This window comes from Musa acuminata, chromosome BXJ2-3 (assembly GCF_036884655.1).
Source record: "Musa acuminata AAA Group cultivar baxijiao chromosome BXJ2-3, Cavendish_Baxijiao_AAA, whole genome shotgun sequence".
NCBI lineage: Eukaryota > Viridiplantae > Streptophyta > Magnoliopsida > Zingiberales > Musaceae > Musa > Musa acuminata.
Genome location: NC_088340.1, coordinates 6,022,245 through 6,046,075, shown reverse-complemented (window position 1 = coordinate 6,046,075; position 23,831 = coordinate 6,022,245). Strand labels below are relative to the sequence as shown.

The 23,831-nt window shown below is 34.7% G+C and overlaps 2 protein-coding genes across 2 annotated transcripts; one reads left to right on the top strand and one right to left on the bottom strand.

Annotated features, from left to right (window-relative positions):
* Window positions 1-1,873: 1,873 nt before the first annotated feature.
* Window positions 1,874-13,443, bottom strand: LOC135607088 (putative transcription elongation factor SPT5 homolog 1). The gene is made up of 22 exons (XM_065098598.1): window positions 13,041-13,443; window positions 8,362-8,597; window positions 8,122-8,265; window positions 7,882-8,043; window positions 7,727-7,810; window positions 7,507-7,577; window positions 7,050-7,407; window positions 6,798-6,953; window positions 6,622-6,719; window positions 6,479-6,527; window positions 6,258-6,410; window positions 6,020-6,163; window positions 5,834-5,933; window positions 5,546-5,704; window positions 5,430-5,478; window positions 5,254-5,345; window positions 5,034-5,103; window positions 3,842-3,896; window positions 3,595-3,703; window positions 3,373-3,516; window positions 2,736-2,836; window positions 1,874-2,406 (listed from the first exon to the last, which is right to left on the bottom strand). Exons 1-22 carry the CDS (start codon window positions 13,354-13,356, stop codon window positions 2,161-2,163), a joined length of 3,096 nt encoding a protein of 1,031 aa, XP_064954670.1. The 5' UTR covers window positions 13,357-13,443; the 3' UTR covers window positions 1,874-2,160.
* Window positions 13,444-15,770: 2,327 nt separating this feature from the next.
* Window positions 15,771-23,285, top strand: LOC103977632 (chromatin remodeling protein EBS). Its single transcript, XM_009393203.3, has 5 exons — window positions 15,771-16,080; window positions 16,172-16,514; window positions 16,590-16,658; window positions 19,293-19,431; window positions 23,059-23,285. Exons 1-5 carry the CDS (start codon window positions 16,008-16,010, stop codon window positions 23,083-23,085), a joined length of 651 nt encoding a protein of 216 aa, XP_009391478.1. The 5' UTR covers window positions 15,771-16,007; the 3' UTR covers window positions 23,086-23,285.
* The last annotated feature ends 546 nt before the right edge of the window (window positions 23,286-23,831 follow it).

Here is a 23,831-nt window from a genome sequence, read left to right as displayed (position 1 = left end):
TATTTTATTAGTTAAAAAAAATATCTAGGTCTATTTATCGTAACGACGTCAATTTTATTAACAAAAATATAAAATTTAAAAAATAATTTTAACATTTCAATTGATGATGACGACGGACAACAACGTCGTTGGGGGTTGCAAATAGTTGTTATAGGTGAGGAGAGCGACGATAAAGGATAAAGCTCACTTTGTATCTATGTCGACATTGACGTAAATATCGAGAAACCCTTTTATCACTCTGCATCTATGTTGACATTGACGTAATTACTAAGCAGCACAACTATATTGATATCAAAAGGATAACTCGTCAACCATGTTAATATCAATATAGATGCAAAGTGCTCTGCATCTATGTTGACATTGACGTAATTACTAAGCAGCACAACTATATTGATATCAAAAGGATAACTCGTCAACCATGTTAATATCAATATAGATGCAAAGTGGGTCTCATCTCTCGTTATCTTTCTTCTCATTCACAACAACCAACCATAGCGTTATAGAATAACTTTGTCTATCACCATCAACTATAATATTAATTTATCTCTTTATTTTTTATTTTTATATTTTCGTTAGTAAAATCGATAATATTATGATAAATAAACCGACAATGTTATAGTAAATGAGCCTAAATGCTTCTGTAGGATGATACATAATTAGCCTGAAGGCTAATTATATCATATTTTATTTTAAAATTTTCTCATTCTATATTATATTACATTATATTTTTCCTATTGAACCCTACCTTTTACATTGAAGAGTCTGAGCCAATCGATTGAACTGCACCGATTATGATATTTTTAGATAAAGTTCCACAATGTCTTAGTTCACCGAACTAATTACTATTTTTCGAATGATGTTACCATGTTTGTGTTGGGTAGTAAAAAACATTATAATTTATCCTATTTGGTTATCATTCTTCTACGATAAACAAAAGCATATATCAAAAGTTTTTTTTCAGTATATATAAGCATAAGTTTAAGGCTAAATGAAAAAATAATTAAAAATTTTTGTTATAACATTCCTAATTTTTATCAAAACCAAAGACTCTCATGTAAATTACTTTAAAAAATCTAAAAACTTAGGATAAAGTTAATATTAAGATTTATGAGGATTTAAACTAATTAAAACTAACTTATAATGTTCTTAAATAAAATCAATATGCTTTTATTTATTAATAAAAAATATTATAATTGGGTAGTACTTCACCCTTAAATATTATCGTTCTTTCATGATAAATGAAAACAAATATATAAACCAAAATTTAAAGCCATCAGGAAAACCAAAAGAATTTTTATTTTTATTTATTTTAAAATATATGAAAACCTTCTTTATCTTCATCTAAAACCACAAACTCTTATACAAGTCATCTTACAAAATATCAGATCGATAAGCAAGATAAATGACCATTTACACTAACTAATTAATGTTTGATTATAATATTTTTAATAAACTTACAGTGTTCTTGGTATAAACATTATAAGTCCATTCATAAATATCGTTGCGGATAATATTTCATCTTTTTTTTATTATTTAATAAGCAAACATAATATTATAAGGTTTCTCAAAATATACATACCTAAATTTACGATCATATGAAAAAAAAAGATGACTTATTATCTTTATTATAAAATACATTGATAATTGTCATAAGATATACCAATCATTTTATACCAATCAAATTGTCATAAGATTGATAATTAACATTGATGGGGATTTAGAATAATGGCAAAAAAATTGACCGACCCTTGTTTTACTTTTAAACTGCATGAACAGATGTTTGCAGCAAAGAAGATGAATAAACCATCAACACCACAGGCAAAATTGTTAAAACTAGACTGCAGACTGCTGGCGACAAGGGAGAACATATCAATTGGTAAGAATTAATGACACGTATCATATCAATTACCACATTTCACCACCATTTACATTTACAACTACTGGAGAACAATAATATCTACTACATTGTATAAGGTGACATTGTGGAAGGTGAAAAGGCATCTGAAAGGTTCCTGGCCACCATATTGTGTGGATGATGAAAACGTTCCTGGTATAAAATGAAAAGCAATATCGGCAAACAACTACCATATCATCCCAACATCCAGCTTTCTTCTGCTCTGGAAAAAACAATAGAACCAGAAATCTACAATGACCATCGTATCATGTTGTTGCTAATTTAGCAAGAATGACCATATCTAAAATCTTGACTTCATAGGTATCATCCAATTTAACAATTCCATCGGAACCATCTATGCCAATGAGTTTTCCTGTCACTCCACGCAGTGTGCCATTCATAATCTTAATTTTATCAGATTTCTTAGGTCTGACCACCTCTAAGTCTGATGAACCAATCGTTAGTGTCTCCCCGTTGCCAACTGATCCGAGTGCAACTTTGCAGGACCCATCCTGTAAATGAACAAGTTATTAATAAGAAACTAAGAGTTTGTTGCAAACATAATAAGATTTTATCATCCACTTTCATTCCATCTGTATAACGAAAACAATTGATTTTTTTTTTTTGCAAAGGATAAGTGGCACAAGTGGGATTCAAGCCCAAGACCCTACGATAAACTATCAAGGTCTTTACCAGCTAAAACTAACTGGCACCTTCTAAATATGTCGGATGAGGTTTTGAACCCTCAACCCTTGATAAGTGAGTCTGGTACACCACCACCAGAGTTTAAGGTGTAAAAATGGAACTCAGACAAGCACTATGATTAGTTGTGTGTACATACCATCAGCACCTCCCTAACAATTCCGACATGAGAATCGCCTCCAGGTTTTACAATGTTAACAAAAATATCAGGCATGTACCAATTTCCTTCGTTCTCTCCACCTGCCAATAAAGCAACTAATATCAGGGATCTTTTTATTTTCATTCCACTTTATTGTTTGAAGGAAAGACATTATCTGCAACTTTATTGTTCCAAAGCAAATGGATATAGATAATGCTACACTTCAATCAACATAACAGCACCAGAAACAGGAGTGCCCAAAGACATATAATAGTTAAAAATTTGGTAACTCTCATGTCAAAAAATATTGCAATGAGATAGGAACGTTAACTATAAAAAAAGCCAACCCTCAAAGAACCACCAAATCGAACATTGGTTCTCCAACTCCAAAAGAAATATATGAACTGTCAGGATATTATTATCATGTCCCAGAAAAGGTAAAAGCAAATAGAATCAGTTAATAGTTAAAAACTCTGAATTAGTCAATATACCAGTTTTGCAATGTTATAGTTTCCATATGCATGCACTTTCAAGTGCATTTATTGGGCCATATCCAGGTCAAACCATCAGCTAGAAGTTGACATGAATGGAACAAAAAAGACTCCGAAAGAGTATGTAAAAAAGTAGAGATAGCTACCTATTGTTGGAGACATCATATCCAACCCAACGTTTCCAGGCGTCATGGGCTGTCCACCAGGGGTACCAGGAAGGTAAGATGCAGAGCTAGGTGTCATAGGCTGCCCACTAGGTGTTGAAGGTAAGTATGGACTTGGTGCACTTCCTGGGAAGAGAATAAGTTACATCTCCAATGTTGAGAAAGCAAAGTAGAAGCTTGTAAAAGTTGCATTCATTCAATTACCATAGCTGCTTTCCCTTGGTGTTGCCGAATCACTATAGTTACCTCCGGGGGTGCTAGCCCAACCTGAACCGGGAGTAGGTGCTTCATATGTCCGGACAGGAGTTCCTAACTGTAACAATTTGATAGCTGTTGGTTCAAATAATTACTCGAAAGAACTAGAATATGAATGCAAGATCTAGGCCGTTATTTTTATGTATGCTTGAAGTAGCGAGAATATAAATTCTGTAGCAAACAAAATGAAGTATACCTGATACTGTGGGCTGGTTCCCCAGGTAGCAGGATTACCTTCTTCCCAGCTATCCCTGTATAGTGTATTAGCATCATAAATATCAGCAGTCAGTTAACTATTGTTACCTTCTTATTTGTTCACAAAAATTTATGACCTAGGAGAAGTACCGATTCCTGAGGCTGTGTTCCGTATTATTTCTGTTTCATTTGATGAATTTAATAATTTGTTTCTTCGTTCTTTACCCCGAGAAGGTTTCAGTGGTCAATATTCAATTTATCATTTTCAACACCAAATAAGAGAGGATTTATCTATTTAAGGGAATTTATTTGCCAAAGAGGACCCAGAATCTTAAAGACAATGGGTCCAGCAAACAGCATATAGTTATGAAAGAACACACTTTAACTACCAAAAACTTCAAAGACTATGAAAACATCCCCATAGAACAAGTACCCAATGTATTCCATACCTTGATTTTCCTGTTTGACTGTAAAACACAAAACAAGTGCAATGCATAACATACCAGCATTATTCATCCAACTTTTCTTGAAAAGGACTTTATGGAACTAGCTTTAGTTTGCTATTGCAAACTAAAGACGTATAACCGTGTTAATGTTTAACAAATCCTATCCGAAAGTTACCAAAGATGTGCACTTTTCTCATATTATTTTTCATATTATTGCTCGATCAATAATATCATTGTATTCTTTATCTCGAGAGTATAATTGCTCCCACAAGCTATAAAGTGCCAGTTATTTGGGTTTAACTACATGAATCTTCTTGACAATAATGCCTTAACGTATATCTACACAACTGCTTATGTGGTCAGCATCATGGTCTGCAGTACCGAACTGTACCGCCCAGTACGGGCGGTACATACCGGTCCGACAGGTTGCCGGTACACGGACCGCCTGTTACCGGTCCGAGTGCACTGTAGCACCGTAGCAGTGCTACAGTACTCGGCACACTTGAGTATACCGCTCGATACACCTGGGTGTACCGCTAGGTATACCGTACCGTACCAGTACCGAGCCCAGGTCGAAACACCGGTACGGTATGGTATTGCGAACCTTGGTCAGCATATGCACAAAAAATGTGGCCTCACATGAAAATGTGGCCATATATACATCAGCATATTCAATTGTGACCACATAGGCAGTTCACAGTAAGCAAAAGTCTACCAGTCACATATATAAACAATTTTTCAACAAACCTTGCAGGACTCATCGGAGCCCAAGCCCGATCACGCATTGGTGTCCGCATTCCATCATGTATAGGAGTTGCTGCAGAAATTAAAATTTGTATCCAAATGTTTATTATCCAAATGTTGGAAAACAAGAGACTACTAGTTACAGTTACACGCAGCAACTAACTGTACAAATTTCAGAAGGAAAAATATTTCTCATAGCATTGAAAGAAATTCAAAGACTGACCTCCAGGGTCTCTCATTGGAGTCTGATAAGGATGTAATGGTGTTCTTGATGGATGCATGGGTGTTTCACTACCCAATCCATATCTCGAATCACTGATGAATAAAATTTTTAGAAAAATGAATATCTGATACAATACCAAACTCCTATGGAAAGTCAAGCATGAGATGAATAACTACCGGAAAGGGGTTGCTACACCAGTTGCGTCAGCAATGTCTTTTCTGTTGACTGCAAATACAACAGAGATTAGACTATGGATACAAAACAACGAAAATCAATAAACATGTATGCTTACCTGTAACAATCTTCATCTGAGAATCCAGCTCAACCCGGACTAAAGGACCTGTTACCTCCTTAACACGCCCTCGATATCCTTTTAAGGGACCAGATTTAATCTTAATGCATTTACCTATTAACGAATCATGTCCTCTTCCACCTCTAAATCCTCCACCGACTGCATTAAATTTGATTCACATCCATTATACATAAAGGTAGTGTCAAATATAGAAATTTGTCCAGTGAATTAAGAGTTAACAGAGAGACTTAGAAACAATCAAGTCAAAAGAGAGATGATGAGGCATACAATCAACAGGTGGCCCTCTAAGAGGCAGCCTTCTTGGCGACTGAAGAATATGAGGTGAAGATCGAAAAGCACCAAATCTAGAGTCCAAGGAATCAACACTCTGCAATATAATAACATGTAGTTATTAACTTATTATGACATAATAACATTTTTATATCTTAGTATAATTTAAGCACAATAACACACTTTTCTATCACTGCCCCCGTGTGATCCACCCACAACCACACAAGACTGAGCTTTGGAACAAATAAAACCAGCATGCTCAAGGTGATGTCGATCATGGATGAACAAAAATCCTCTGTGTATGTGCTCAACAGGACCTTGCTTCCCCTAGTTCAGAAAAATAAATAAATTCAAGTATGCTGTCAAAAGGATGAGTAAATAAGTAAATTAAGAATGCAATGCAACAAAAAATAGTTCTTACCCTCCATGGGCCCTCAACAACCCGAACAACATCCTTAATCGAAACAATGTTATTAGATCGATCCTTGGCATTTGACCGCCTCTCAATCTTGCATTTTATTTCCCTTAATTTAACAAGCACAATTTCAGGTCTGTCTGCTACTCCTTTGAGAACCTAAAGAAAAGCATTTTGCTTAGATACATGTTAAAAGCTACTGATTACCATCTACCAATATTATTTACCTGGAATGCTTCAGTTTCCACACGTATAATTACACCAAAAGACATATTGCTGGAGAGTTCAACTTGTGAGTAAGACTAAGTCAAAAGGATCAATCCAAATAAATCACATGACATCTATGTTAATAAACAAGGTAGGAGCTTACTCTAGCAACACAAGATCATGTAACTCATAATCCCCAACTCTCGTAACTCCAGTGGTAATTTCAGAACTCTCCACGACATGATCAGCAAAAACACGTATCTGATCCACACTAAAAATAATTATGGTCTGAACAAAACAAACTGTTATATGTACATCTCCACTGATCCTATGGCTTACATGTTCCTTTGTGGTGTCTGATAAGATGATCAAAACGTGCCCCTCAACCTTTACAACCATACCAGTTGCACCTTCCTGAACACCAGAGACCACTTTGACATGATCTCCTGGTTTGAAGTATTTGCATAACTCCTTTTCGTTAAAAGCCAATGTTTTCTGCATAAGACAGTTGGCCAGATAAGATTCTTCTCCTCAAAAAATCTATGTTAAGGAAACTAAACATAGAAAAAAAATGTAGAAGAAAGTAATTACAGGAAGCCCTGTCATCTTTGGTCTGACATGGACAGTTTCTTCCTCGACTTTTTCAACCCATCCCATAAGATTTTTGAGATCTCCCCGAACAACAATAACTGCATCACCCTTCATAAAATGACCCTTTTTTCTGTTAGCAAACAAGGTAGATAAACTAGCCACATCCCCATCAACATCATCACCGGGTTTCCTGAACTTCTCAAGTTCATCAAATGTAGGTTGTATGTTCTGCGAGCTAATTGATCTTAAAGATACAATTTTGTAAAGAAATCCATCTTTAAACATCATTCCATCAACCATCTCAAAATATTCCCCGGAGTCTTTGTCCCTTCTACGCTCCACGCGGATATGCATCTCCCTAGCCAAATTTAAAATAATAAATCAACACTAGCCAAAATTTCCATAGCAACTAAATCAAGTTCACAGGAAAACTTTCATGAGAAATCACAAGTAAAACCTTGCTTCATCAATATTAAAAAAACGAGGTGGAGGAACAAAAGTCTTCTTCTTTCCGATATCCCTACCTTCCTGAGGAAAAAAAAATTGCATGTTTAAATTCAAAATAGCAAAAGAATCCAGAATAACAAAAACCATTGTCAAAGTCTTTGATGTAATACAATTACGATAAAGCCCTAACAGGATATACTAATCTTATCAAAAACGAAAAAGATTCATACCAACTTATTAGCTAGTGTTTGCAAATCAACCCTGGGGATTAGCTTAACTGTCACTTTCTGACGTACGTTATCAACATCGACAACCTGCAAAAAGATTCAAACATCAAATAAAGAATGACACAACAGCATCAATCTAATACCAAACACATTCATACCTTAGCAAGATCTCCCTTATAGATACCAATCTTCATCCGAACCCACGTATCCCTAGAGAGTTCAACAGCTTTGCTTTCCACTGAGAGAACATCAGTCATCTCTTTTATTGGCACAAGCATCACTTTTGCTGAGGAAAATATATTTCGTAGACCTTTGCAAGCCTGAAACAAAAGAATTAAAATTTTTTGAACCTCAATATTAAGTTCCATAAGACAGTATCCCAATCAAATTTTACAGACCTCTTTGACATGGGCTTCTTTCTCAGCCTCAACATAAATATAATTTTTGAGATGATCCAATGCAATAACTGATCTGATTTGAAGATCTGCCCTATCTATAAATTTTTGCATGAGGCATATGGCAGTCTCACGCTCATGACCAATCTGAGAAAATGCAACGCAAATTTAATATAGGCAAACGTGAGCACAATACCAAACAATCTTGGCCTAGCTAAAAGGACAATAATGAAAATAGCATACCGCACATTTCACCATCCACAACTTGGGATCTTTTACCGATGGCAATAGAGCTTGTTGTTCAACATCAGTAGCATCCTCAGCATAGTCTATCTGATTTGATTTTGAGTATCTCTCTTTAACTCGTCTCTCCATCTCTTCCACATCTTCTTGATCCTCTTGCATAAGAATTGGACGATGTGGTAACCTTCTATTATCGTCTTCATCCGGTAGATCAGCTCCAGCATCATTTATAAAATCTGTATTTTTATCACACATCATGTATTAAATAAAACATAGAGAACATACACAAACTGAATGATAATTAAATAGATAACATCACATCTCTTAAAACAGTTTGCTTACACCTCGAACGAAGATATGTATAAATTAGAGTCGATGATGCACATTGTGTAGGTAGAGCTCAGAAGTGTACAGTAAACAGAACCACATCAAGGACACCTGTACCCAGGTATTCCCAAAGACATATACTCTACATGCACATATCAGGTTTCTCTGCCTCTGTGCACATATGTCAATCTATACATCATATCCACACAACAGAATTTTCTGAGCATGATACAAGAAAACATGCAAATAACAATAATAACACAAGTCTGGCACCACATTCACATAGTTAAAGACAGAGCAGTTCGGCAAACATGGCAAGAAATAAAGAATAAATATTGGGAAAAAAGTGGAGCAAGTTCCCCAGTACAACTTTGGCCAACAAACCACTAAAAAAGCTAATGAACTAAAGAATCTAAAATGGATTTATATGCTTTTTTACATAAAAGAGGCACAAAAGTAACCACAACAGCCACCAAATATGTCATCAGAAACTACTCATATATGTCCAAAAACGTTTATAAGGACATTGCAGATATTGTCATAATCATAAATAGTCCTATATGAAAAAAGGGGCCTGTTTAAATATCTTACTTGATGCATCAACATGACCTACTGAATACACTATTAGAAAAGTCATTTTTTTGTGTTCTACATTCGCTTTTAGAAAATTTTTATATGATCAATCCAGATAAAGAAGGTTCATTCAGGACAAACCTATCTCTGCAATATATTAATTAGATCTGCCATGATTCTATCAATAAGAGCCTATTTACAATTTAACAAAAATTTCAAATTGACACCCAACTCCAAGACCAAATTGAGCATATGCCCTGATTTTAGTGATTGTCAACAGCTATCCCAAGCTGAACTTATTAGCATTGGAGCACTTGTAATTCTATATAGGTATGGTTGCAAGGCTGTAAGGTTATGCTTGGAGTCCAAGCTTTGGAATATTGTTTCTCCTCAATTATGCTAAGTCAGATTACTTTAATAGCAATGTTGATAACTTCTGATAGGCTTCTTCTTCACCTCAAATTAGGGAAGTGAAAGTTACAGGCACTCTAGCACTAGCTACTAGCTAATTGTTTCCTCCTACAAACCAATTGGTGCTTGCAGAGCCACACTCATACCATGGCCCCAAATGTTCCACATTAAAACAGGACCATATTAATGAATTTATAATTTAAAATCTTATTAGTTTAAGGCGTACTTTATAAATGTCATAAGTTGCCAAATGGCAAAGCCTTCCATAATCCTACATTGGTCATCAATATAGACCATGGAGAAAGAAAAAGAAAGCCAACTAAAAGAAAGGAGACAAACCTTAGATTTGATATATGATTCGTAAGAAAAATTAAGGGCATAAATCTCGGATTTAATTGAATATTCATCTTTATAAAGAAGTTTCTTCTTTACTGAAAAATCTACAAAGGAGAAAGCAAACCAACCAAATATTTTATCAACAAGGAAGAATGTTTGCCAAAAAAATATAGCAATACATCTTCCACAAAAGAAGTAAATATGAATGATTAATATGTAATGATTTATGCGATGTAACTTTAGTTATTATATTCTTCCTTAACTTTGTATTTTTCTTTTCTTCTCATAGTTGGACTGTTGGAGATATACAAAAAGGTGAAAAAGGATTGTATCTAGGACATTAATCAATGGATGAATGAATGAGTTCTTTTTCCCACATTATGTGAGTGATATAGGGCCATGTTTCTTTTTCAATGATGGAATGATTATATGGTCCACATGTAAAACGTGGATAAGTCTGAAACATTGATTTCCAGGAGTTACCTATTAATCCAGATCAAATAAAATAGTTATCATTTTTGTCTATTATCTTTTATGATTATTACTTTACCCTTTACTTTCTCTGTTCATCACAAACTTGTCCTACATCACATATTCCAAGTACGACAGTCTAACTTAAAAATTTCACAATCCTTGTATGACATACAGTAAAAATACAAAATTTCACGTTTTAATCCTAATAAATATAGTGAGACAATATCCTCAACCAATCCAAGTTAGACTATATTGGGCTTTGACAGTTTGACCTACTGCCATCTCAAAGCACTATGGTGATATTGAAGGTCTAGGTTGGCCTCTTTAGCTATTAAGTGATTTGGACAATGCTACAATGACTCAACCTTCATATTTGATATTGGACCAAACTTAATGTGCAGCTTGATCAACTTAAACACAAACATACCTATGTGGAAAAGCCTCATTGTAACTTAATAACTAAAATTGGCCTCTAATCAACTATCTCAAGACTCATAACTACCATAATAAAACCATTTCCATTATAAAACGAACCATTCATAGAAAAATTTTTGATGTTAGATTTGATGTCGAGCACTTCCAACTATAGGTTCAACTTCAAGTGAAGGGTCAATCTGCTAACAAACGTCTCCATCCACCTTGCGCATCTGCATGGATGCAAGATATAGCCGGGTAGAATTTGACAAAGTTTCATGGAATTCAATCAGACATAGTCCTACTTGGCTGAGAACTCAAACAAGGTGAGATTAAGTCGCTCAAAGTTTCATTTATCAGAGTAGCCTTAAACTAGATGGAGAAGAGCAAAGATGCCCTTAAAAACCATAGGAAACAGAGAAGACCGTGATACGAGAGGATAGCCATCTATACATCAATATAGGGCACTCATCTAGCAATATTTATATACTCCGTTAATGGTTTCAGTGGCAATTTTAGATGGCATCCCAAGTCCAATTTAGGGTCTAATTAGTTGAATAAGTCCTATATTATAGGTTTGATAGTTATTTTTTTGAATAATTGCATTTTGAGACTTACAGTCATCTTCCTAAGGAATTTTGTGAAGCGACAAGATTAGTTCCTCTTCCCATAATGTTAATATATGAGCATGTCCTACAGAGCAGAATGTGATATTAATAATGTCTCTTCTCAACCAAATCACTCCTCTTTACCTGTCTTCGTCTTCTCCCTCGTAAATTTTCTCTTCAAGCTACTATCCCTAAAATAAAGGTAGTATTCTATAGGAGGGAACGTATCTCATCAGACAGGAAAATGAAGCAAAAACTAAACCTTAAATAAGATGACTAAAAGCTAATATAAAGAAACCTATGAGGAACAAGTGAAAATTGCATAAACCAAGATCTAATTCAAACAATATAAGGGATTTAGCTGGTCATCAAAATTGTGCCATGTCATGTACTAGTATGACTAGTGTGACACCACACTAGAAAGAAACAAAAGGAGAAAACAAACAACAGGACAATTAAGAAAAAAAGAAAAAGAACCATAACATCCCTGTGAGTTGATGGGTCACCCCATTTCAATATAAAAGACCCATTTAGGGTAAGTCTTGTCTCTATAGCGACATTACTTCTCTGTGACTAGAGTGACTAGAATGTGTCCTGAACACAACCACTTTGTTTGCATGAATAATTGAACTTACATTGACGCTCTGCTAGTTTATTTTTAAAGGGAAGGTAGCTTCAATCATTTTAGCTCCTTCATAGTAAGGCCAGCTCGATGAGAAAAAAAAAGTGTAATTAAGATTTCCCACAGCAGTGATGAACACCCTAATAGTCCTCAACTTCATAGCATGGGATGGTTCACCTAATTCAAATGAATAACCTAATACCTAAATCCAAAAAAGGCTAAATCAAATTGTCACCATAAAATACATGACTAAAATTCCTAAGAAAGATCTTTTATGTAAAAATAAAAAGTTGCACAAATTAAACATAATTCAAGAAGGTTCATAGCGCATGATGTTCCTTGATATGAACAAAGCTTGAAAGGCCACTACTTACAGGTCTCTTTTAAAACTAGCCCAGTAGAAAGAAAGCATTTAAGGGTCAAATCAGCAATCAAGCAAGTAATAAGTGATAATAACTATAATACACAAATTGATAACCTGTTCTTTTGCAAATAATGATCTCTGCCTCACCTAAAACAATCTAGCAGTCAAACAATATATATGCTTAATTGCAAGTTCTGTTGCTTCCCACTTAACAGGAAAATTGAAAGATCTCTTGTATCCACGACATTTGAATCACTGCAAAAATACCTAATTTGCATAGAGAAGCCTTACGTCCAAGTATTTTTTGGAAATAGCAGCAACAAGCTTAGCAAGCATGACAGGAAAAAATGGACCAATTAATTAACACACCGTAAAGACGGTTCACCAATAAACGATTCTGTCATATGATGTGATCCAGCACAATTACACAAAAACCATGTTCATCCAAGAATGCATCGACCCGTCGGTCATTCCAGAAGTGCAAAATGAGAACTCAACAAAGCACAAAAAGACCAATCTTAACCCCAAAAAAAATAATAGAGTGACGTACCATCCTCCCCCTCCTCTTCTTCCTCTTCATCGTCGCTGTCCACGACCGCCTCGAGCTCAAAAAACTCCGAGCCCGACCGCCGCCTCTGCTTCCGGCCTCGGTGACCGCCATCATCCTCGTCGTCCTCGTCTTCTTCCTCTTCTTCCTCATCGTCCTCCACCGCCACGTCGTCGATAAACTCAGATCTGCGCCGCTTCTGCCTACCCTTTCCCCCGACAACCTCCTCCTCCTCTTCCTCTTCCTCTTCCTCCATCTCCTCCTCCTCGTCGTCGTCTATAAAGTCGTCGTCTTCGTCCCGATGACGCCCGCGAGCCATCGCCGGTGCACTTCTCTTTCCAAACTAGGGTTTCAGTTTCGAAGGGCGTAGACGCGAAATCCCTATTTATCGTTTATAACACGCATAGGAGATAATTACACGCACATATATATAGGGCAGAAAAGTGGGTGTCGTTGAGATGGGCTGGTAAGCGCAAAGCGGTGGATTGGGCGATTCATGAATGCCGGACCAAAGCCCTTCCCAACATATAATACAACGCTTACAGTAACAACATAAAACAAGGCATCAAGTCTATTCCTAATGAATCAAACCTTCACATCGTTTTTCCCCAAAAAACATTTAAATTTAAAATTATTATTTTCAAACACGAGGACAATCATAACCTCTGATGACTTCAAATAGATGATCAGATCAAATAATTCATGCGAAAATATTTCCTTAAAAGATCTATCCACCTCTCTTAATCTAGCAAAATTCGTTGACAAATTCTTTGTATGATTCCTTTATCGAAGATATGTATAAAACTAACTTTCTAAAGAAGGATCGATAAATCAATAATTTTATAAAATAAGACTCATGGAAGCTCGATTTGTTTTCTCATTAATAAATTGTATAAGAGATGATAGAATCTAATTCTACTGTAAGTCGTTGCACTCAAACCCTCTTTTATAGCAAACCCTTCAAATCGTTAATTATTGTAAATATAATACTTTTTTTGAAATAAGTGTTAAAATAATCGTTCCTCAATTTTCTTCAGATCATTTCAAAAGAAATACGAACTCAAAAACTTAATGTTGCAATTTCCTTTCTGTAATCTCCAAAGAAATATAATTTGTTAGAACATGCAAAGTGGATATATTGATTATTTACGATTTGTGTAGTTATTTTATTGATTATTATCTTCCCATATAAGAGGAGATATGGTAGGATCATATGATCTACAAGTATGTAATTTTGATATGGATAGCCAAAGGTTGAATTAGTTCACAGAGTAAAATTAGTCTAATTTGTGTTCATTAGACAGAGTCAATATTCAATATTATTATATACTTTGTTATATGACCATATCATGTATCAAAAGGAGTCAACCTTATTATTTATTCTTACATTTATTTTTTACTTTTTACTTTTATAATTTATTTACTCGTCCCCCTATCATTTTCAATTACATAACTTGTTTTCTTATATTAATTTTGATATTTACTCTTTTAGTGGATTGGTTATTTTAAATGGTTAAATATCAATAGCGAGAATTCATTTCTTCTTTTGTACATGAAAACCCTTTCAATTTTGAATTATTTATGCTAATGATCTTAACAAAATTCATATTTTTTATATTATTATCATGGCAAGACTTGTTATTTTCTCTTAATTTTTATGGTAACTAGGACGATAAGAAAATGAAAAGAAAGAGGAGGAGACGATCGGGTTACACAAATCGATACATTCATTTAAACTAGTTCAAATAATTAAAAATAATAATTAGAACATAGTGAAAAACCATTCAAAGAATTTATTTCATTTTATTTTTTGTAATATTAATTTTATAAAAAAAATCATATTATTTTATATTATTATCATAACCATCTAAGACTTTTTTTTCTTTCTCTATCGAATTCTGATAAGAATCTGACATAAAGCTAACTCGGTATATTAAAAATATAGGAAAATTATCTAGATAAATATTTATTAATTAAAATTTTCAATGAAATCTCTATAATTTATCCAAGACTGTCGTTCTTCATAAATGAATAAATATATTCTTGAATTTTCAAATTTATTATGTGATTTTATATTAAACCTAATATTTCACTTATTTATTAAGCTATCCTTTTGGATTGGATAAGGAGGATGAAGAAGAAGATGGGAAGTAGTAGGAGAAATGGAAAAGAGGTAGAGGAGGAGGATTTATCTGAATTTTTAATCAAATATTTTTAGTTAAAAATCTGTGATATTTTTTATTTCGAAATAGATCAACAATTTAGTAATTATTCAATTTAAAAAATAATACGAAATTATAAAACGCAAAAAATATTATCCAGAAAATTATAATTCTGATTTCCGAGAATAAAAAATTAATTTCATAATTTCGTTAAAAAGGTTTTTCAGATTTCAAGAGATATAGTTGTTTTCAGATTTTATCTATTTGTGTATCTATTTGAATTTTCTTAAATTTGTATTATCAATTTCTTGACAAAAAAATCACATTCTGAATATTTTATATTCAATTTTAAACAAAAAAACTCTTTCTGTTTTTAAAAAACCTAAAATTTCAATAAATCAGCTAAAAAATAATATAATTTTATTTTTGATATACTTTGTTGGATGCCGTTACGACTGGATCCAGTGTGGCTCGGCGTTTGGTAGGGCCACCGATCGACTCGTTCTCGTGGTTGTACCTTTTCAGAGGGCACTCGGCCCCGAAGCCCAAGACGCGGCGCAGATCCGTTATCTCACCCAAAAATACTGAAGGGTGAAACATTTGTCGAGCCATCTCCTGTCCACCTCCGCTCTTGTGGGAACCAGCCACACGCACCATCACCTCTCTCTCCTCCTCCTCCTCACTTTAGGGTTACCATCGTTTCCCACGCCAGCAGTCCATCTCTTCCCGCACCCACCCGAGACGAGGAGATTCAAAGATACACGAGACTAGGAGTGGTTCGATTGGTATCATCTCTCAGTTTTAGCTGATGGCCAAGACGAAGCCTGGCAGGAAGGACCTCGATTCCTACACCATCAAGGGCACCAACAAGGTGGTCAGAGGTATTATATAGATTTGTGCGTGAATGGCGTCCGTCGTGGATCTATTTCTCTCCGTTGGCTTCTAACTATTCTTGTGTGCGTGGGGGTGTAGTGGGTGACTGCGTGCTGATGCGGCCGGCGGAGTCGGAAAAGCCGCCGTATGTGGCGCGGGTGGAGAAGATTGAGGCAGACCACCGCAATAACGTGCGGGTGCGGGTGCGGTGGTACTACCGCCCCGAGGAGTCCATTGGCGGCCGTCGGCTGTTTCACGGTGCCAAGGAGCTTTTCCTGTCCGACCACTACGACGTGCAGAGCGCACACACTATCGAGGGCAAGTGCGTGGTGCACTCCTTCAAGAATTACACAAAGCTGGAGAATGTTGGCGCTGAGGACTACTTCTGCCGCTTCGAGTACAAGGCAGCCACAGGGGCTTTCACACCGGACCGTGTCGCGGTGTAGGCTTTTCCTGCTCTAGCTCTTTTTTATCTAGCTTTCTCGTAAATGTATATCTATGTCGTTTTGCATTTCAGGTACTGTAAGTGCGAGATGCCTTACAACCCCGACGATCTCATGGTCCAGTGCGAGGGATGCAAGGACTGGTAACTACCTATCCATGCTCTGCTCTTCTCTATTGCTTCCCTGATCGTGGTGAGCTTAGATGGATATTTTTATTAAGTACTGTTGTTTATCTAGTCACGAGACACTTGTGAAAAAATGTTATGCATGTTCGTTCTTTGTTGCTTAAGCTAAGAGCAGCTATGAAATTAATGTTTTTGTTTCACAATTTCCTTTTCTCTCTCTGTGCAAAGTAAATTACTATTTTGCTGGTTCTGTCTGCGGAAGACAATTTGTTTTGGAAGGGCAGTGCTTTCTTATTGATGTTTCATTGAGTATAAATAAACTAGTGTCAGTTATTTACAACAAGTATAGGACTAACGTAGTGCATGGAGCACCCACCAATGTGAAGTCTGAGAATGGTCAATGTACCCAGCGTAATTTTTATATTCACAACGAGTCCATAATATCTAAATGGAATGTTGCCTAACATGTAAACAACATGTTCACTCTTAAATTTTCAATTAGGTAATAGTTGGTAGCTATTATCTCAATCTATCAATAATTTTTCATTTGATTTGTGCAGAAAATATTTGTTAACTATTATGCACCCACAAAATGGTGCTTCTGTTGAAGTTACCAACCTTGATATGAAGAAAGGTGAATGACTAGTGGGCTAATGACTTACTCAAAATAGCTACGAGCTGATCTTTAGTACAAACGCATGAGATCTTTAGTAGTGACATGATCACAAACAAAATGATAATATGTATCAGTAGACTACATTTTGTTGTGGAAGACAAATTCGACAAATAGATATGTGGCTTCAACATTGTCACAATGTATTATTAGGCTACGAGAAAGAGGTACGTGCAACCCTTAGCGGTTATTGACCCAAGTGCACAATATCAACTTTAGTAGAGGAACATGCAGCTAATTTTTTTCTCATACGAACATCAAGAAATTGCATTTGCCTCAGAGATAGATAATATAAGAAATAGTTGATGATCAATTGAACAGTTCCACTTTTTCATCTCCAGGAAATATCTTCACTCCACTCGTATTTCTCTTGCATTTCTTTCTGGTTTAGACCGGAGATAATCAGAGCACATGAAGAATCACTATCATGCATATTTTAATAGAAAAATTAGATATATATATTGGTATACATTGTCATTTCCGTTATGCAGTATATCATTAAATCTGGCATGCCTTAGTGAAGGCATGATTCTTTGGTGAAAATGATCAAGCTTCAAGCCTTTCATAACATTTTTTTTAATTTTTTAAAATGTACATCGACATAGCAAGATGTTGAGATTGTTTTTATTTGTGTGGTTAAACTACCATTTTGATGTGATTCTTGGTGTTTGAGGCCTTTGGAGTTTCATGTTATGCACTATCTAAATGGAAATACTTTTTTCACTCTTTTCTATATAATTTTGGATCTTTGTTTTGTCCAAAACATTATTTTAGTCCTTGTATCATGTTGTTTCCTGGTGTCTTTAGCTAAAAGCTATGTGGTGACCTATTGCATGTAAAGGTACTTCGTATGGCCTGGTTGACAATGCAAAGGAGACAAAGAAATGCATAAATTTATGTTCTTTTGTCATTGTGATTCATGATCTATTATTTGTTGGTGGTAGCTCCATATGACAACCCAACATTCTTAGAATATGAAGCAATAAGTGTCTTTCTCTTTTCCTTTTCGGAGTGTATAGTTGATTCACATGAAGTCATTTTGTGCTAGAGCCTTTCTCCAAGCTTTCTTTCTATACATCAACCTTTATGCTTGACTGTCTAGGTATTTGAGTGCTGTTATCTTTTCATGATATGTTCATGGAGTTGTTGCTATCACTAGAACATTCCTAATGGTCAGTTATGATAGGTGAATTTTACATAACCTGTTTTAGGATTTTATCATGTGACATATGAAGTACTAAAAGTCCTAATTTGAAGGATAACATGATTGCATGTATTTATTGTCTTTATAAAATTCATTGTGTTGCCAATAATTAAATTTCTTTGGCATGGTTAATGGGGAATATAGCTTAAGTTTTCAACTACCTTTAATTTTTTTTTGTTTATAGTTATTCACGTTTTAATTCTTTTACTTTTTTTACTTTGCACTTCTTCAGATCCAAAGGTTTAGTGGCCATATATCTGGACATGCATCGCACCTGACTCATGTCGAGAAAGCTTGGAAGTACATTCTTAATTTTCCATTTTCATAATAGATCCTTTTTTTTCCTGATTGTGGTCATTATGGATATAATTAATGAACAAAAAATATTGTGCTTTGGAGTGGATGATTAGTTTAAATATTTTCTTGGTTCGAATAAAGGTTTGTATGTTTTGATTCCACCAACCTTGTTTACTGATTCAAGTAGAGATGCATTTCATTGGAGTGTATTATAATTTCTATCGTTAATGCCAGCATTCATTTGTGCTCTTTTAGGTGCTGATATTGATATTCTGTCAAGCTTTGTGATTATCATTTTGGTTTTGTAATTTATTCTTGTGTTGCACCTGGAGAATTTTGGAATTGAAGACTACTGTCTTTTATTCTTATTTTGCTTCTCTGTTGTACAAAAACTTTAGTTCATCTCACACTTTTTTTAATAAAAGCAAATTTGTTCATTTGCTTTGGTTTGAGATTGTAAAAATGATCATGTTAACAGGTTCCATCCATCTTGCATGGGCATGACAATTGAACAAGCAAAAAAATTAGATCACTTTCTATGCTCAGATTGTGACTCCGAAAATGATGCTAGTAGATCTATAAATGGGTTCCCAGCTTCATCAGTTTCTGAGCCCAAGGTGATGAATTTTATATACTTTCCCCTATTTCTTTATTGATGTAAGCCATACTAAATTGTTTTTCATGCAAACTTCCACTTTCTGATTTTGGAGAGATATTAGATGTCTTGTATCCACTTAACATGTGCTTATGGTATTGTATGCATCAATCCTAGATTTGTCTTAAGTTCTAATGCTATTAAATGATATATCTATGCTATTTTTGTTACGTTATGTGGTAGATTTTATTTTTTTAAGCACCATGGTATAAGCTTTCACCTGGATCTAATACCATTGTGAAATAGGACATTGATAGTTGCTTTTTGAGCAGTTCGGTCTGTTTTATTTATTTATTTTTTTAAAGCATGAACTTAGTAAAAAGAAAAAGCAAAAAACCAGACCTGTACTGGTTCAGCCAGCTACTGATATGGGTCAAATATAAGTACACGTCTAAGTGATTAACTTAGTAAACTAAAGAATATAGGGTAGAGGTATCCTTTTATTGAAAGTCATAAAAAACACATTCATGTATAAAAATTAAATATTAAATAATATTAAATCTCTAAGTAATTTCTAGTAATCTAAAATTCATGTTTAGATGTTTCTGCATAAAAATTGTGTGAAAGGGACAAGAAAGAAGGGAATAAAGTATTTAATTGTTGTTTGAAACTTTGAACTATTAAATGAAATGGATAACATTCTTAGTTTTTCTTGTACAAAAATGTCACATAAGGTTTTAAAGAATCAAGAGTCTGGCACTAGCATCAAGAAGTAGTCATATGGATTAGTCATCAAACCTTGTGCCTTACTCTTCAGACATCTCTCATGCTACATCTTTCTTCAAGACTGGCATTGTTTACAATAGTGGATGAGGCGTAGTAGTGTATTGCTCGCAATGAAGATGTGATAGCTTTTTGGTGGTAAGTGGGAAGGATATAGGATAAGTTGTTATGGTTCCAATATGATGTAAACATTGCTTTGATGTCAATCTAATGTAGTACAAGTGACTATGATACCAAATCTGATGTAGGGCAGATGAATTGGAGTACTCTTGGAACAAAGAATACTTCATTTTTTTGAGAATTTGGTAGTTGTTGAATGGAGATGAGAAGATATTGGAGAAGATAAAAGTGAGAAATTGTAAATAACTCACTCTGGCTCAAATATTAACTCTCATGTATGAAGTTTTCATAGCTCCACCTATTACCTATGTGGATGATCATTATACACCATCAGGAATAAGTACCAGTTTGTGCACTTTAATAAGTATTCTTAAGGATGTGACCTTTTACCTCTCAGACTGTGGGAAATAAAACTTGGAATCTCCTCCCAGATTTGTGCACTTTAATAAGTATTCTTAGGGATTTGTGCACTTTGTAGATTTTTTGGTAAAATATTTATTTTTCAATCATGATGAGACTTATTACAGGATTAAATCCCCAATGGACTTGGAATCTCCAATCGATCGCATGATTGATGTCCATCCTTTTTCGTTAGAATCTCCAATCTAATCTAGAGATGCTCCTTTTTTGTTTAGCACCCTATTTGCCCTTGCTGAGTAAACTTTATAACTAGTGTAGAATCATATAATATGTTGCCATATGACAATTTTGCAAAAGGTCATGTAAACTAATAATTTTTTCATAGAAAATTAAATTAAAATGGCCCTGCACTAAAAAGTCATCGAGCAAGCTATGACTAGATTGGTGTGATCCACTCTTCTTCCTATTCTCCTGCCCTTCTCCTCCGGCTACTGCAGTTGGCCCTTAATAGTGACAAGCCTACCGATCCTCTCCTTTGGGAACGAGCCTTCACCTGTTGTAATTGGTTGGTCCTCACAAAGATCAGCAAATCTCAGTGAGTTTGGCTGAAGCCCAATCTTTCATTATTTCCAGCATATTACAACTGATTCTGGTCATTTTCATGAGCAATCTGTGAACTCATGAAATCAAGATTTCTTGGCTACGGAAGGGGCTGATGCTTTTTGGGTTTGGTATTTTAAAAAACTTTATCTCTCCTATCTTGCCTGTTATTCTATCCTATCCTGTGCACTAGTGGAAGGCGGATATTACAACTATGGCCGCAACTGATAAATATAATAGTTGTAGCAAATGACAAACATAACATTAGCAGCACTTATAGACTCTCTTTAGACCCCATATTGGTAGGAGAACTGTGCACCAACCTGTCCTTTTTAGTTGTTGGAACCTTCCTTTGCTTCATAAACATGGTCACTGATTTCTTTTGTGGGTTCTTTCTATCTCTACTTTTCTGTTCTCCTTCCCATCTTGTCACTATTCTAAATTTTAAGTCATCAAATTGGCTAGATTTGGCCAATTTCAAGTCCAGTTAAGTTTAATCTATTCTAGCATATTTCGACCAATTTCTAGCTATAATGCTGAGAATTGAACAAAATTGGATTAGAAGATAATGTAACTGATCAGATATGAAGAGTTAGAAGGACAATGCCTTGGTAAAACTTTTTGTTTGCCACGAGTATGTTTACCTAGAGACGACAAATTGAACTTTCCTTGAGACAATTTCTAAGACAATTTTATGCTTTTCGTGTGCATAGAACTTGAAGGCAGCTTAGCGATTCTTAGGTTTTTTTGGATGCAATCCTGGGAACTGTGTTGTGTGGATGAAGTTCCAAGTCACATGTTATTTCGACATTCTTGCTATGTAACAGTCTCTAGATAATGATCACATGTATGAACCCTGCCATTTATATTTGTTCTTGTTTCAGCTAATATTAAGAAGTTCAGAGGAAAAATATGTTCCATAGACATCAGTATAAGAAAATATTATTTTGTGTAGCATACTCGTGCTTAGGTTTCTCTTCCTTTTTCCTTAATATGTATATTAAACATCCCTTTAGAATCTTATCTGGCATAAAACTAGAAGCATTATTGGCTGAACATGTTTATGTTATGTTTAACATTCCACTATAAGTAGACTTCATAGTAAATGCTGCATGATATAAACTAAAATATTATTGTTTTCTTGTGGTTTGCAACCATGGCATAATCTGCAAATAAATGAAAAACTTACATTTTGAATGGCATTCATGCACATATTCGATGCACAACATATTGAATAACGTGCATTACACAGACCAAAATTCTGTGTTGGTTGATGAACTACATGAAGGTCAGCATGGTGAAATTGTTTTCTAATTATATCCTGTTTGGAAGTAAAAGTAATGCAAAATGAAATTGTTTTTTTTTCCTGGACTTTGTTGAATATTCATGTGCATAACAGTCAGAGGAGGTAGAAAAAAAGTCAGAGGAGGCTGCTCTTGAACATATCTAATCATCATTCTTAACTATTACATTTGGTTTAAATAATCCCCTCTTTTGGTCATTTGTAACATGTAACAGGTTTCAATACATGTAAAAAGGGAGGATTTTCTTAACATTGGAGGTAAAAAAAATTGTAGTGCAATTGAAGAAGGAACTTAGTTGTGCCTTATACCAAAATTGTCGTTTAATTTTATACTTCTAATATCCATATGAGAAAAACAAAAACTATATCAAGCTTCCGGGCGTCCCATTCCAAAAAATATATAAGAATGAGATTTATTTCTAAGATTGTTTAACACTAGATATCCTGGGGAATTAGCAGTGATCACTTTAATGCTTGTTGCAGGCTGAACCCAAGAGGAGGAAGAGGTAACCGCTAATGCTGTAGATTTGGCTTATGAGGATGTATGCATTTTATGAAAATATAACTCGTCTTGTTGGTATCATGAAAATTGTACAGTGCAGAGAATAGACTGCTCGAAGAAAACCGGTGTCATGTTTTTGAGGTTGCAATACGTTTGTAATGGTAATATTTGACTGCTTAAGGTGGTAATGTTTGAGTTCCTAGATCAAGCTTTGGTGTTCTCACCATTTTTACTATGATCTACTATATTTTATCTAGCTTATTAGAAAATCCAAAAGAACAAGTGCCAAGGTACTGCACATTTAACTATTACCATAAACATCTAAAGATTATTCATCATTACTTCACCTCGAAGTAATCTTATGTGCTGCAATTGATGCCTATAACTAATGATAAAGTTTGAGTCTTCATATCTCCAATCTTCGGTGAGAACATTAAAGTTTCTCTAGGCAAAATTTTGTGTTCGTTGTATTATAACAAATGTATAATTGTGATTTTGGAGCGTGCTCGGCAGTCTTAATTTTTCTAATGGTGTGTGGTGAAAGAAAGAAGGTTGATCTATTTAGATTCTATTTAGATGATGGCAACAGGTCAGTTTTAGCAATGTGTAAAGCATGCAACATGGTGAATTTTGATGTGTATATGTATGTATACATATATATATATATGTATATATACATATATATATATATATATGTATGTATATATATATATATATACATACATATATATATATATGTATATGTATATATATA

Bases quoted from the DNA above. Each gene is read 5' to 3' on its own strand.
- LOC135607088 (XM_065098598.1), bottom strand. From the start codon at position 13,356: ATGGCTCGCGGGCGTCATCGGGACGAAGACGACGACTTTATAGACGAC. The intron at 8,598-13,040 runs GTACGTCACTCT...ATAAAAATACAG, and splicing joins AGAAGAGGAGGGGGAGGATG to ATTTTATAAATGATGCTGGA. The intron at 3,704-3,841 runs GTATACTTCATT...AAATTGTTACAG, and splicing joins GAACCAGCCCACAGTATCAG to TTAGGAACTCCTGTCCGGAC.
- LOC103977632 (XM_009393203.3), top strand. From the start codon at position 16,008: ATGGCCAAGACGAAGCCTGGCAGGAAGGACCTCGATTCCTACACCATC. The intron at 16,081-16,171 runs GTATTATATAGA...GTGGGGGTGTAG, and splicing joins CACCAACAAGGTGGTCAGAG to TGGGTGACTGCGTGCTGATG. The intron at 16,515-16,589 runs GTAGGCTTTTCC...TTTGCATTTCAG, and splicing joins ACACCGGACCGTGTCGCGGT to GTACTGTAAGTGCGAGATGC.